The 16198-nt window shown below is 40.2% G+C and overlaps 1 protein-coding gene across 1 annotated transcript in view; it reads right to left on the bottom strand.

The window, feature by feature from the left end:
• Window positions 1–16198, bottom strand: part of frg1 (FSHD region gene 1) — a 39774-nt gene that overhangs the window by 20911 nt on the left and 2665 nt on the right. The window contains exons 2-4 of the mRNA XM_043689905.2: window positions 12150–12217; window positions 6397–6519; window positions 3860–3920 (exon numbers count right to left, since the gene is read on the bottom strand). Of these exons, the coding sequence (XP_043545840.1) occupies window positions 3860–3920; window positions 6397–6519; window positions 12150–12217 (252 nt within the window). The remainder of the gene's footprint in view (window positions 1–3859; window positions 3921–6396; window positions 6520–12149; window positions 12218–16198) is intronic.

A 16198-nucleotide genomic window follows, 5' to 3' on the forward strand; every position in this document is an offset into this window, starting at 1 on the left:
GATTAGGCAGGAACTGGGGTGCCTAAATTGGGAACAGATATTCTCAGGAAAATGCACAACAGTAATGTGGAGGTTGTTCAGGGAGCACTTGCTGATAGTGCTGGACAGGTTTGTCCCACGGAGAGATGGTAGGGTGAAAGAACCTTGGGTGACAAAAGATGTGGAACATCTAGTCAAGAGGAAGAAGAAAGCTTACTTAAGGTTGAGGAAGCAAGAATCAGACAGGGCTGTCGAGGGTTACACGGTAACCAGGAAGGAACTGAAGAGTGGATTCAGGAGAGCTAGAAGGAGCATGAAAAAGCCTTAGCAGGTTTCCTTTAAGCAGCCTTAAAGGAAAATCCTAAGGTGCTCTACACTTCTGTGAGGAACAAGAGGATGGCCCGGGTGAGGATAGGGCCAATCAGGGATAGTGGAGGGAACTTGTCCCTGGAGTCAGAAGAGGTAGGGGAGGTCATTAATGAATAATTTGCTTCAGTATTCACTACTGAGAAGGACCTTGACGTTTGTGAGGCAGCATGAAACAGACTGATATGCTCGAACAGGTTGATGTTAAGGAGGAGGATGTGCTGAAAATTTTGAAAAACATAAGGATAGATAAATTGCCTGGGCCAGATGGGATATACGCAAGGTTACTACAGGAAGCGAAGGAAGAGATTGCTGCGCCTTTGGCGATAATCTTTGCATCCTCATTGTCCACTGGAGTAGTGCCAGACGATTGGAGGGTGGCAGATGTTGTTCCCTTTGTTCAGAAAAGGGAGTAGAAATAATCCTGAGAACTACACACCAATCAGTTTTACTGCGGTGAGCAAATTAACGGAGAGGATTCTGAGAGACAGGATTTATGATTACTTGGAAAACCACAGCTTGGTTAGCGATAGTCATCATGGCTTTGTGATGGACAGGTCATGCTTCATAGATCTTATTGAGTTCTTTGAGGATATGAATAAAAACATTGATGAAGGTAGAGCAGTGGATACGGTGTACCTGGATTTTAGCAAGGCATTTGATAAGATTCCACATGGTAGGCTCACTCAGAAAGTAAGGAGGCATGGGATATAGGGAAACCTGGCCGTCTGGATATAGAACTGACTAGCCCATAGAAAACCGAGAGTGATAATAGATGGAATATATTCAGCCTGGAGCTCAGTGACCAGTTGTGTTCGACAGGGATTGGTTCTAGGACGTCTGCTCTTAGTGACTTTTATAAATGATTTGGATGAGGCAGTGGAAGAGTGGGTTAGTAAGTTTGCCGATGAGACAAAGATTGATGGAATGGTGGATAGTGTGGAGGGCTGTTGTAGGTTGCAGTGGACATTGACAGGACGCAGAACTGGGCTGAGAAGTGGCAGATGGAGTTCAACTTGGAATAGTGCAAAGTGATTCATTTTGGAAGATTGAATTTGAATGCAGTCTAAAGGATTAAAGGCAGGATTCTTGACAGTGTGGAGGAACAGAGGAATCTTGGGGTCCATATCCATAGATCCCTCAAATTTGCCACCCAAGTTGATAGGGTTGTTAAGAAGATGTTGTCTTTCATCGGCAGGGAGATGGAGTTTACAAGCTGCGAGATTATGCTGCAGCTCTACAGAGTTCTGGTCAGACTACACTTGGAGTATCGTGTTCAGTTCTGGTCACCTTATTATAGGAAGGATGCGGAAGCTTTAGAGAGGGTGCAGAGGAGATTTACCAGAATGCTGCCTGGACTGGAGGGCATGTCTTATGAAGAAAGGCAAAGGAAGCCACGATGAGAGGCCTAGATGGAGTGAATAGCCAGAGACTTTTTCCCAAGGCAGAAATGGCTATCATGAGGGAGCATAATTTTAAGGTGGTTGGAGGAAAGGTTTAGGGGAGATTTCAGAGGTCGGTGGTAGATGCGTGGAATGCACTGCCAGCAATGGTAATAGAGTCAGATACACTAAGGACAGTTAAGGGACTCTTGGATATGCATATGCAAGATAATGCAATGAAGGTTAGTTTGATCTTACAGTAGGATAAAAGGTCAGCACAACATAGAGGGCCAAAAGGCCTGTTACCTTTACTGTGCTGTACTGTTTCATATTCTTTGCATTTATAAAGTAATACAAAGGGATCGATTGTTGATAACCATAGGACTTATCAGATTGTTCCGATCACCTGTCATCAGATTTTGTCAGACAGATATGTAAGGTATACTGGAATATCGGCATTATAGAAATCCAATTTGTTGATACATAGCATGCAACAGTTGTAAATGAGGCAAATACATGGAATAATAGAATGCAAATCAGTGATAAAGAGTTGATAAGTTCCTTCCCTACTGGAGTATTGCACACAGCTCTTGCTGTCCTGCTACATGAAAGAGTATCATGGAATCGGAAATGGTCATAACAAAGTGCAGTCTATATGAAAGAGCTTAAAAAAGGCATGACAGAAATTCCTTCAGGACATCAATCAAATATGAGAAATATTTACCATGGCACAGAGAATTACTTTTTGGCGTGGGGGGAGGGGGTCGTTGTTAAAGCAAGGGATGAAACCCTGAAGTGATGATCAGTCAACAGTTCAAAGTTGAGAGAGGATGGGAAATGTATAGAACAGACTGGCCAATAGGTAATCTAGATTGATGACCTCAGTAATTATAAGGTGAAACAGGGTTGAATTTGATAAATGAAAACAAGTGGGCGATGTAGGGAGTGCAGTCCATTCTTGCTCTGCACTTCCGAACCAAGCAAATGGATCAAAATAATTTTCACTAATACTGAACCTTCCCATCTTCATGTGGCCATCTGTATTTAATACTCTGAGAATTGCACAATGAGGATACTCACATTTTTTTTAATAAACTGATGCAACTTACCTATAATTTACCTATAATTACCTAGATTTCCATAATAGTTCATTCAAATATAAATACACCACAAATATCTACTCTTTTTACTGTACATATCTAAATATATACACACATAAAGCCACATTGCTGTGAATGTAATAAATTTTAGTTTGTGAGTATGAGCACAAGTTGTACTTGTACAGTGGCTTATAATTATATATAATTTTCACATTTGTGGACCAGGATAGACTAGGTCCACACAATCTTTTTAATACCAGTAGTCATGATTTATGAATTTCTGAAATGGTATCAGCATCCAAGAATCCATCAGATTCACTTCGACCCTAATATCAAACAAAAGTCCACAAAAAAACTCTAGGCTGCAGAAGATAAAGCAAAGGAGAGCAGATGGAGTCAGTTGTATTACTTTCAGTTTGAATATGATTTTAATATTACTGCTACATTTTCCCAGGGTGTCTGGACATATCTGTGCAAGAGCAAACAGGAAGGTACGCTTGTATTTATACTCAAATCAATAGGAAAGTAATGCATTATGAAGGACATGAAAACACTGAACAAAGACCAATTTACATTTTGTAATTCAAACAACATTAGTAAAAATACATTATAAATTACTACTTCCTTCATCGATAAATTAAATAGGAACATACTTCAGGGTTGCAAAATAGAGGCACTATTGAGCTGAAATCCAAAAGTTCTTGACACCACATTTTGGATTAATTTCCTTTGCCTTATATTTTTCAAATGCGATTTCTGCTAGGCTAGCATCATTTTGCTTGTAAAATACCAAGAGGAACTTATTCGATCACAATCAGACTTCAATGCACCTACTAGCACGGAGTAGTTTTGTATATATATTTCAGCAAGGGATTGATTGAACTAATACAACTAGTTGAGTTCGTTTAATGAATTAGTTTTCATTCCTAATCATTTCTTGGTTATCTGCCAACATTTGTTCCATCAATGATTAAATGAGGTGAATAGGTTTCCTGTCTTCAAACAGAAAAAAATGCTACTGGTATTGCTCACCTGGTTTCAGATAATTTGATAGCTGTTAACTGCTCTGGGGGATGAGGGCTTTCATTATCCTCTGTGAAATTGCAAAAATATGAAAGTAGATTGTATGTTATAATGAGAAAGACAATTGTTCATTTTTATCATGTAGCAAATATTGCTATAGTTAGTGACATAGCTAAGTTTGTTTGTTTATTTTAATTACTTAATATTCACACATGTCATGACATACATCTGGGACAGATAGGGATTGAACCTGGATCTCCTGGCTCAGAGGTAAGAGTTTACTCATTATAAAAAATATGAATATCCAGATTTCAGGTGGAATCTTTCACATCCTTAAAACACCCCAAACCACTCGACATCAGACTTTTACTTTTGTAGTACAGTAAACTGCACTATGCTGTTGAATTGGGTCTAAATTAAGCATTCAGATCCTGGAGTGTGGCTTGAACATAAAACTTTCTGAGAGGGAGTGCTCCATTAAGCCAAGCTAACACACACTGAATAAGTACAGTTTAAATGCATTGATCAATATAATCCTGTAAACCAGTTGAGAATTTTTTTCAAGACACTCAATTATCTAAAGATTAGAGTCATAGATAGAGTCATAGAGATGTACAGCATGGAAACAGACCCTTTGATCCAACCTGTCCGTGCCGACCCGATACCCCAACCCAATCTAGTCCCACCTGCCAGCATCCAGCCCATATCCCTCCAAACCCTTCCTATTCATATACTCATCCAGATGCCTCTTAAATGTTGCAATTGTACCAGGCTCCACCACTTCCTCTGGCAGCTCATTCCACACATGTACACTCTCTGTGTGAAAATGTTGCCCCTTAGGTCTCTTTTATATCTTTCGCCTCTCACCCTAAACCTATGCCCTCTAGTTCTGGACTCCCCGATCATAGGGAAAAGACTTTGTCTATTTACCTTATCCATGCCCTTCATAATTTTGTAAACCTCTATAAGGTCACCCCTCAGCCTCCGACGCTCCAGGGAAAGCAACCCCAGCCTGTTCATCCTCTCCCTATAGTTCAAATCCTCCAACCCTGGCAACATCCTTGTAAATCTTTTCTGAACCCTTTCAAGTTTCACAACATCTTTCCGATAGGAAGGAGACCAGAATTGCATGCAATATTCCAACAGTGGCCTAACCAATATCCTGTACAGCCACAACATGACCTCCCAACTCCTGTACTCAATACTCTGACCAATAAAAGAAAGCATACCAAACGCCGCCTTCACTATCCTATCTACCTGTGATTCTACTTTCAAGGGAACTATGAACCTGCACTCCAAGGTCTGTTTGTTCAGCAACACTCCCAAGACCTTACCATTAAGTGTATAAGTCCTGCTAAGATTTGCTTTCCCAAAACGCAGCACCTCGCATTTATCTGAATTAAACTCCATCTGCCATTTCCCAGCCCATTGGCCCATCTGGTCCAGATCCTGTTGTAATCTGAGGTTACCCTCTTCGCTGTCCACTACACTTCCAATTTTGGTGTCATCTGCAAACTTACTAACTGTACCTCTTATGCTCACATCCAAATAATTTATGTAAATGACAAAAAGTAGAGGACCCAGCATTGATCCTTGTGGCACTCCACTGGTCACAGGTCTCCAGTCTGAAAAACACCCTCCACCACCAGCCTCTGTCTTCTACCTTTGAGCCAGTTCTGTATCCAAATGGTTAGTTCTCCCCGTATTCCATGAGATCTAACCTTGCTAAACAGTCTCCCATGGGGAACCTTGTCGAATGCCTTACTGAAATCCATATAGATCACATCTACTGCTCTGCCCTCATCAATTCTCTTTGTTACGTCTTCTTCTTTTGGACACAATCTCATGTATATAACATATCAGAGTATGAACAATGGATCAGACTATGGACAATTGCATTTCTGTTCCTCATTCCACTGCACCAATTAAAAACTGCGATTCTGGAGGCAGAGGAAAATCTTCAATCTATTATGCAAATTCAGACAACTAAATTCAAAGCAGCACCAAGGCAAGATTGAGTTATTATTTGCTAATTTGTTGGCCACATTTGGTATATACTGCAGAAAAATAGAGCAGTCAAAAAGTACATTTTAAATCTATTGCTTCGGTATAAATCCAACACTGTAGATTGGCTGTGCGGAAAAGATGAAAATCTAATGATCTGTGCAACATTAGTTTTATATTCAGCCTGGCAAATTGAAAATGTACTCCTGAATATCTTTTAAAATGTCAATCGCAAGTACAAACATAGATAGAATTATACAACCATATCGAGCTACAATTACTTTTGCTCATTTTTCGTGGCAGTTTGTTCTTTAATGGAATAATAACTACAACTGTAGGGTACTATCAGAAAGCTTTACAAATAAAAAAAGTAATCAGATCAATGATCATTTTAGCAAATGAACACAAGGATATGTTGTTTTTAAACCTAATCCTGTAAATCACAAATATTGAATTTCCAGTTTCTAAAACCATAAAACATCAATTAGATTTGCGGGAAAAGATTAACTCAGAGTAAGGCACTTCAAATTGAGAATACAGACCTTTATGCGGTGCTCCGAGAGTAAATAGACCATTATCGAGAGCACAGATGTAGGTGCCTGTTCCCATCTCTATTGCCACAGTGCCTGTAATTTCTCCAAAATTCCGGACTGCCCACCATCCTCCTAAAATATTAAAAGAAATCTGATGAGGCTCAGAATATGTTAATAGTTGGAAACTTAGGTTCTAAAGGGGAGGCAACAGAGATTTGGCTTTCTGTTCCATGAAAGTCTGTTTTGTTTCCTAAATAAAAATAAAACTCATGTTGAATGGTGAGCTAACAACAGCATTTCCATGAAATCATGTGATTTTAGTTAAGCAACTTTCAAGCCTCGTGTCTCTGCAGATAATTGCTAAGATATTTGTAGACTTGAGTTTTACATCCAGCAGACACACCCATAGTGTTAGATATATTACTCAAAAGTGCTGCTAGTTTAGGAATTCCTGATGAAGGGGTCCTGCCCGAAATGTCGATTTTCCTGCTCCTCCAATGCTGCCTGACCTGCCGTGCTTTTCCAGCACCATTCTAATCCTGACTCTAATCTCCAGCATCTGCAGCCCTCACTTTCGCCTAATCTCCAAAATCAGTCAAGGCAGAAAGGGAGAAATTCTGAGTAGCTTAGAAGAAAACTCCAGAAGCAGAAGATTGTGGAAATGTCAGATAGGAAGACACCCTCTACAAAGTTTTGAAGACAAGAGCATTAAAGAAGCCAAGTTCAGTATTTTTGTAGAAATGCCAGTGTTGGACTGGAGTGGACAAAGTCAGAAGTCACATGAAACCAGATTATAGTCCAATAGGTTTATTTGAAATCATAAGCTTTTAGAGTGCTGCTTCTTCGTCATGTGAAGTGAGCTGAACTGAGTAGAGTTATAAACTTGATTAAAGGTTTCAGGGAAGAAGTAATAATTGAACAAAACATTGAGTGAATGCACAGAACTTTGCCAAAAAGGAAACCAATAACAGCTGCATCAGGAGAAAGTGAGGTCTGCAGATGCTGGAGATCAGAGATGGAAATGTGTTGCTGGAAAAGCGCAGCAGGTCAGGCAGCATCTAGGGAACAGGAGAATCGACGTTTCGGGCATTAGCCCTTCTTCATTCCTGAAGAAGGGCTAATGCCCGAAACGTCGATTCTCCTGTTCCCTAGATCCTGCCTGACCTGCTCCGCTTTTCCAGCAACACATTTCCAACAGCTGCATCAGCCAAATTAGAAGCTTTAGTGTTGAGATAAAGGTTGAATCTTTCATTCTGATCTTAGACTAACAGCCTGATATAAAATTATTCAGTAAACAAAAAAAGAAAGTAACACATGGTTTATCAAGCCAAAAATCACTCTGGGACTTGGCTTGTCTGGTATTATTATCAGCTCATATCATAACAACAGACATGTTTCAAAATAAAATCAGCAATAAATGGAAAGAACTTGAATTTGCTTAGTGCCTTGCATGACTTCATGACAACCAAAGTACTTCACAGGTAATAATGAATTGGATCAGTAGCCACTTCTGTTCTCATTGAAAATATAGCAGCCAATTCATACATCGTAAGGTTGCTCAAAAAAGCAAATGAGGTTAAATGCCAGTTTATCTGTCATGGTGAAGTTGGGTTGAGGGAGAACATTGCTCTCTTTGAAAAGCACCATGGGATCTGCTAGATCTACTTGAATGAACAGATAAAGCCTTGGTTTAATAATGCACCAAAAATAATATACCTGTGCAACAGCAACATCCTCTCAGTCTTTCACTGAAGTGTCAGTGTGGAAAATATGCTCAAGTCTCTCTCTCAACTTAAGCTTGAATCAACAATATTTTGACCCAGAGGTAAGTATGCTGCCAGATGAATCAAACTGATAACCTATTCAGAATAGGATCTTGGAAAAGCAAGTTGAGACAAACTTGAAGTTCAACCCACAAGAGGGTGAAAGATTTTGCATTAAAAAGTTCAATTGAACTTAAATGTGTTAGCTGTATAACTTATGTGCAATCAGAATTTATTTCATTATCCCTTACTCCATTTGAATTGAATTCAATTTTAAAAATGCTGAGCTTCGTGGCTTTATAAAAATGCTCTCAATTCTGACTCATTGTAGGATAATAAAGGGCTCAGTGAAGTACATTTCACACCATTCTGGGAAAGAGCAAGCACAGATTAAAAATTAGTTGGTAAAAATGAGAAGAAGTCAGCACTAGGAAAAGAGAATGCCTAAGGAAGGAAGACTGGGGGAGGTAGGGAAATTAGTATTGTTTATCAGTGAGGGCAGAGGTACTAAGAACTACAACTTGGTAAATGAGCATGAATAGTATCACAGAAGTCCAAGTCCAAACTATGATTCAAACAAAGTATTAAAAAAATAAATGCCATTTCGACTTCCTAGAAAAGGCATAATTTTGTAGACTTGAGGGGTTGAGTAGCCTACTTCTGTTTCTATGTTCTGTGCAAATATAACATTCTCATTATCGAATAGCCAAAATCTGGCAAATATTGTGGGAGTTCCCTTCCTACATCTACTTGCACTTATTACCCAATTACATGATTTTATATAACTGTTCCTGTAAATTATAAAGTTTTGTCATGATCACTTTTCCCTTGAGATGTTTCCAAGTAGGGTTAGTTTAAGTTTGTTAACTAAATCTGTTAAATTAACACTCTCATTGTAAAATATTGGATCCAAAATAACCTGTTCACTAGTTGATCACTCAATGTACTGATCTGGAAAACTCCCCTTGAATGCGTTCCATGAATATCTCATCCGCACATATTAAAGTCCTTGGTGACCAAAGCTCCCTTTATGCAGCTTAAAACTGAAAGCTCCTGTACAAACTGTACAAAAGTTTGCTGTGTTCAATATTGCATGGATATGGCCGTGCTAAAAGGTGCTGAGCACTTAAAGAAATTGCCGACAATATTTTAAAAGAAAATACAGGATATGTTATAAGTGATAATTATATTATCGTTATCAAATTTCCTGATTCATTCTTTGCCTAAATCAATTACAGTAAAGGGGGCAATAAATTACTACCTCTATTGTTTTTTATTCCTTGTTTTTCCTTACCTTTACTCAACTGATTCTAGATTTTGATTTTCACAGCTAAGATTCTTTCTTTATACTATCTTCATATTTTGTCCTTTGATGGGTGGATTGCTCTGTGGTGAGATGGCTAGCATGTGATTCACATTTATGGGCACAGCATGACTTTGATTCTCTTTCTGACTGAGGTAGACTTGGGACACTGTTGTTGTCCTGCCCTAGACAATAACAAACCACAACTGACAAAACTGCCATGAAATCATCAGACCAAGGATCTGTTTTTGGGCAGAGCAAACAGGAAAAAGTTGGAACTGCCTTCTTGTCTGCCCCTGGAGTGGAAGACAATAACAAATCAACACTGGCAAAAAATTCCATGAGATCAACAGACAATGAATGAAGGATCTGCCTTCATTCATTGCAGTCATTCTGCAGAGCCTCACAGGAATGAATAAATGTTATCTGTTATCCTACAGTTAACTATAGCACTCCTTTTCTTTTTTAACTGAAAGTTAAGTTTCCAGGCAAGTTTATTTCCAAACTTTGGTTATCCATTTGTTCCGAATGGCTGTTAGACATTATCCCTTTACTGGTGTTATTGATTCATATAATTTCTTGAGATGCATTCAGAACTTCTTTTAGTTTTAACTTTTTTCTATTTTTCTGATTGATTTATTGTGGTCACATGTACCAAGATACATTGAAAAATGTTGTTTTATGTGCTCTGCAGGGAGATTGTAGAACCCCTACCGTGTGGAAGCAGGCCATTTGGCCCATTTAGATTAGATTACTTACAGTGTGGAAACAGGCCCTTCGGCCCAACAAGTACACACCGACCCGCCGAAGCGCAACCCACCCAGACCCATACCCCTATGTTTACCCCTTCACTTAACACTATGGGCAATTTAACATGGCCAATCCACCTAACCCGCACATTTTTGGATTGTGAGAGGAAACCGGAGCACCCGGAGGAAACCCCCGCAGTCACGGGGAGAATGTGCAAACTCCATACAGAGAGTCACCTGAGGCAGGAATTTAGTCCACAATGACCCTCTGAACAGCATTCCAGCCAGATCCACTCCTACCATATCCCTCTAACCCTGCATTCCCAATTGTTATTTCACCCAGCCTGCACATCCCTGGACACAGTGGGTAATTTAGCATGGCCAACCCCACCTAACCTACATGTCTTTGGACTGTGGGAGGAAACCAGAACACCCGGAGGAAACCCACACAGACCTGGGAAGAATGTGAAAAACCCACAGACATAATCACCCAAGGGTGAAATTGAAACCAGCCCCTGGCACTGTGAGGCAGCAGTGCAAACCACTGAGACACCACACCACCCTAAAGGCCTGTTTAGCCTTTCCCTATAGCTCAAATCCTCAACCCTGGCAACATCCTTGTAAATCTTTTATGAACTCTTTCAAGTTTCAAAACACCTTTCTGATAGGAAGGAGGCCAGAATTGCATGTGATATTCCAAAAGTGGCCTAACCAATGTCCTTTACAGCTGCAATATGACCTCCCAACTCCTGTTTCAATACTCTGACCAATAAAGGAAAGCTTACCAAACGCCTTCTTCACTATCCTATCTACCTGTGACTCCACTTTCAATGAGCTATGAACCTGCACTCCAATGTCTCTTTGTTCAGCAACACTCTTTAGGACCTTACCATTAAGTGTATAAGTCCTGCTAAGATTTGCTTTCCCAAAATGCTGCACCTCGCATTTATCTAAATTAAACTCCATCTGCCATTCCTCAGTCCATTGACCCATCTGATCAAGATCCTGTTGTAATCCGAGGTAACCTTCTTCGCTGTCCACCATACCTCAAGTTTTGGTGTCATCTGCAAACCTACCAACCAAAAACTCACATCCAAATCATTTATATAAATGATGAAAAGTAGTGGACCCAGCACCGATCCTTGTGGCACTCCACTGGTTGGTTAGTGTACTGAATCACATTACCAGAGATTTTTTTTAAGAACCATTGACATGACATAGTTAAAATTATAGGTAGGTTAAATAAAATGTTAATTTGCAACTTAGAACTGGCACCCCCTTCTTGTGCTGTAATGTCACATTACTATTTTGCTTTATGTCACTTCTGGACTCAGTCTTCCCACCGCCCCCACAGTCTCTCAACCTGCCCTGTCCTCAGATCACTCTCAGCTTTGCTGTGACCTTGTATCACGCTTTCTCTCACTTACGTTGATCTTAGCCTTACCCTTTATTTGTTTCAAGAAAAAAATGAATTCTGATTTACCTTTCAAAATACTTAATTGGAGTAAACTAGTGCATTACAAAATACTAGCAGAAAATCAGCAATGTGGGGGACTGTTTATCAAACTTCTGTAATATGCAGTCAAGAGTGTGGTGCTGGAAAAGCACAGCAGGTCAGGCAGCATCTGAGGAGCAGGAGAATTGATGTTTCGGGCATAAGCCCTTCATCAGAACATACCTATCTGCTGTGCTTTTCCAGCACCACACTCTCGATTCTGATCCCCAGCATCTGCAGTCTTCACTTTCTCCTTACGTAATATGCAATTTTGTGAACAATTTCTAAATTAGCAGGTATTTTCACTGTTGAGGTAGACAGTGCACTGAACCCTAGCCAAGAACCCATTCACAGAGCAGTGCGAAGTTTTCTCACAGTTAAACCTTGTTGGTGGATAATATACATGAAAACCCAAAAGAGCATGAGGACACTTCGTTACCAGCCTCACTTACCAACGATATCAAGCACCTGTTCCTCCTCCTCTAGTTTTCTTTTCCCTTTCTTTTTCTTTTTCTTCTCACTAAAGAAAAACATATGATTGACTGGAATGCTTAATCCTTATACAGAACCTAAGAGCAATGACATTTGATCTCATAAATTTCAATCGTGCAAATGCATAGTGACAAATTAATATCTAACTTGTAACATTATGATGATTTAAAGTACAGCATAAACTGGACAACATTCAGGTTTGAGTGAAGTGGCTTGTGACAATTACGCTACACAAGTGTCAGGCAATGACTATGTCCAACAAGAGAGAAACTAATCATTGCTCTGACACTGAAATGGTGTCATTTAGCAATGGTGATCATTTCTAAATCCCCCACTACCTTCAATCTGAGGGTTATCACTGACCAGAATTGAAGTGGACCAGCTATACAAATACTATGGCTAGCAGAACCTGGCAACAGGTTAACATACCTCCTGATTCCACTTCCTAATGTCAGTGGGGTTCTCCCACATGGTCAGCAGTGGCTTAAGAAGGTGACCATCCCTTTATTAAGTGCAATTACGGTTGGACAACAAATACTATTTATTGACTCTTACTCCCTGTTAAAAAAATTAAAAACAATGGGCTGGATTTTCCAAGTTGTAATCAGTCAGATTGCTACACTATTTCTTTTTTATGTTGAGATACAGTTCTGCATTTCCAACAGGAGATTCTGACCAGGGCTCCATCAAAAAATACAGAGCGTCCTCTAAATCTGACAGGATACTCATAATGGAGAATAGTTTGGCGGTGTGAGGATGTGATCAAACTATGCCACATTCTTTACAGGAGTAGTTGGTGTATTCTGTGATTTAAAGGTCCAGCATCTTGGACATCGCTTGTGAAGAGTTATGTCTGTAAGGTGAATGAGAGGTTGGGGGGCAAGGAGAACAGGGTGTCTGTCAGGTGGGAACAGTCTAGAATGCTAGGATACTTTGTATTCACAATAGAAAAATGAGGTCTAGAAATCAGGAAATAGGTACAGGATATTCAGGAGGTGGTGGGATTGGTAGTCTCAGCAGGCTGGAAAACAGATAAAGCCCAAACTCAGGTGAGAAATATCCAAAGCTGCTTGGAGGTAAGGGAGGAGATTGTAAGGGCTCCGACATTAATGTAGGGATACCAGAGGACTGGAAGATAGACATAACATTATTCAAAAAGGGTAGTGGGATAAAACTAAAGGCCTGAGAGTTTTACATGCGTGGTAGAATATTACTGGAACTAAATTCTGAGGGACAGAATTAATCTTTACATGGCATGGCAAGGATAAATCAAGAATAGTCCCCAGACACACACACTCCTACAGACACATACACTCCCACACGCACCCCCTCACAGATTTAAGACACTCTACACTCACATACACAACCCCCCAACCCAGACAGACACACACACACATCAAAGACCTACACGCACACACATACTTATATACGTTTGTGGGATGAATTTGTACTTGCAGAGTTACAATGCACTTTGCTCAAAAACTGCATGAATTTATGTAAGACTCTGTTATTTCACTTTTTAGATTAGGATCAGTCTAAACATTATGGCACAGACAGAGAACACAGGGGGCTAACACCTTCAACATATTGTCTAGCTAACACCAATTGTTACAGTTAACCTGAGAATGCAACTTTTAAAAAAAAGTTTTGTGATTTACACATGAAAGAAGTGAAACTACCATGGTATCCTAACAGATGAAAGACTCCACAAACAATCAAGGTATTTTTTCAATGTATAATTTCAGTTACATCACACTTTTGCTATAAATTCTGTGTCTTACAATTGTGTCCTCCACAACCACCTGATGAAGGAGTGGCGCTCTGAAAGCTAGTGCTTCCAATTAAACCTGTTGGACTAGAGCCTGGTGTTGTGTGATTTTTAACTTTGTACACCCCAGTCCAACACCGGCATCTCCAGATAAGAGTTTAGGGCAGGTTAGAGTGAGTGAGGAATATTGGGTCAAGTGGGGGAAGAGAAAACATCTGGTCAGTTACATCAGTTGTAAGAGATTAGGGCAATTCGAGCTGGAGGTGGTGGTGTAGTAGGTTGGGACTCAATTAAATAGATACCCTGGAATTAGACAAAGTGAGATAACGAGAATCCAGAGATAGTATATTCCTGTTAGGGCGAAGGGCAAGGCTGATAGGTTTAGGGAATGATGGATGACTAGAAAATTTGAGGTTTTGGTCAAGAAAAAGAAGAAAATATATTTTGGGTATAGACAACAGAAAGAATATAAAAGCAGTTGGAGTGTACAGAAGAGGGAAATCAGGAGGGCAAAAGGGGACACGAGATAGCTTTGCCAAATATGGTTGAAGAGAATCCAACAGGATTCGACAAATACATTAAGGACAAAAGGTAACTGGGGAGATACCAAATGAGTATTTTGCATCAGTGTTTACTGTGGAGAAGGATATGGAAAATAGAGAATGTGGGGAAATAAATAGCGACATCTTGAAAAATGTCTATATTACAGAGGTGGTTGTGCTGGATGTTTTAAAATGCATAAAGGTGGATAAATCCCTAGGACCTGGTCAGATGTATCTTAGAACTCTGTGGGAAGCTAGGGAAGTGATTGCTGGGCCCAGAAGTTGGCTCAGATATTTGTATCATCGGTAGCCACAGGTGAGGTGGCAGAAGATTGGAGGTTAGCTAATGTGGTGCCACAATTGAAGAAAGATGGTAAGGAAAAGCCAGAGAATTATAGACCAGTGAGCCTGCCATCGGTGGTGGACAAGTTGTTGGAGGGAAACCTGAGGGAGAGGATTTACATACATTTGGAAAGGCAAGGACTGATTAGGAATAGTCAACATGGCTTTGTGTGTGGGAAATTGTGTCTCACTAACTTGATTGAGTTTTTTGAAGAAGTAACAAAGAGAATTGATGAGGGCAGAGCGGTGGATGTGATCTATATGGACTTCAGTAATGCGTTCGACAGTCAAGGTAGACTGGCTAGCAAGGCTATTGTCACATGGAATACAGGGAGAGCTAGCTATTTGGATACAGAACTGGCTCAAAGGTAGAAGACAAGAGAGTGGTGTTGGAGAGTTGCTTTTCAGACTGGAGGTCTGTGACCAGCAGTGTGTAATGAGGATCGGTGCTGAGTCCACTGCTTTTCATCATTTATATAAATTATTAGGACACCAACCTAGGAGATATTGTTAGCAAGTTTGCAGATGACACCAAAATCAGAGGCGTAATGGACAGCGAAGGTTACCTCAGAATACAATGGGATCTTGATCAGATGGGCCAATGGACCAAAAAGTGGCAGGTGGAGTTTAATTTAGATAAATGTTAGATGCTGCAATTTCGAAAGGCAAATCAGGGCAGGACTTATACACTTGGGTAAGGTCCTAAAGAATATTGCTGAACAAGGAGACCTTGGGGTACAGGTTCATAGTTCCTTGAAAGTGGAGTCACAGGTAGCTAGGATAGTGAAAGTAGTGTTTGGTATGCTTGCTTTTATTGGTCAGTGTCTTGTGTATTGGAGTTGGGAGGTCATGTTGCGGCTGTACAGGACATTGGTTAGGCCACTATTGGAATACTGTGTGCAATTCTGGTCGTCTTATTATAAAATGGATGATGAGAAACTTGAAAGGGTTCAGGAAAGCTTTACAAGGATGTTGCCACGATTGGAGGGTATGAGCTATAGGGAGAGGCTGAATAGGCTGGGGCTGTTTTCCCTGCAGTGGGCTGAGGGGTGACCTTATAAAGATTTATAAAATCATGGCAAGCATGGATAGGGTAAATAGACAAGGTATTTTCCCCAGGATGGGGGAGTCCAAAACTAGAGGGTACAGGTTTAAGGTGAAAGGGAAAAGATTAAAAAGGGGCGTTGGTGTGTGAATGGAATGAGCTGTCAGAGGAAGTGGTAGAGGCTGGTACAATTACAACATTTTAAAAGGCATCTGGATGTGTATATTAATAGGAAAGATTGAAAGAGATAGGGGCCAAATGCTTGCAAAGTAGACTAGATTTATTTAGGCTATCTGGTTGGCACGGACAAGT

The sequence above is a fragment of the Chiloscyllium plagiosum genome, unplaced genomic scaffold, assembly GCF_037043375.1.
Source record: "Chiloscyllium plagiosum isolate Xiang-an unplaced genomic scaffold, Cpla_swu_hap1 HiC_scaffold_1, whole genome shotgun sequence".
NCBI lineage: Eukaryota > Metazoa > Chordata > Chondrichthyes > Orectolobiformes > Hemiscylliidae > Chiloscyllium > Chiloscyllium plagiosum.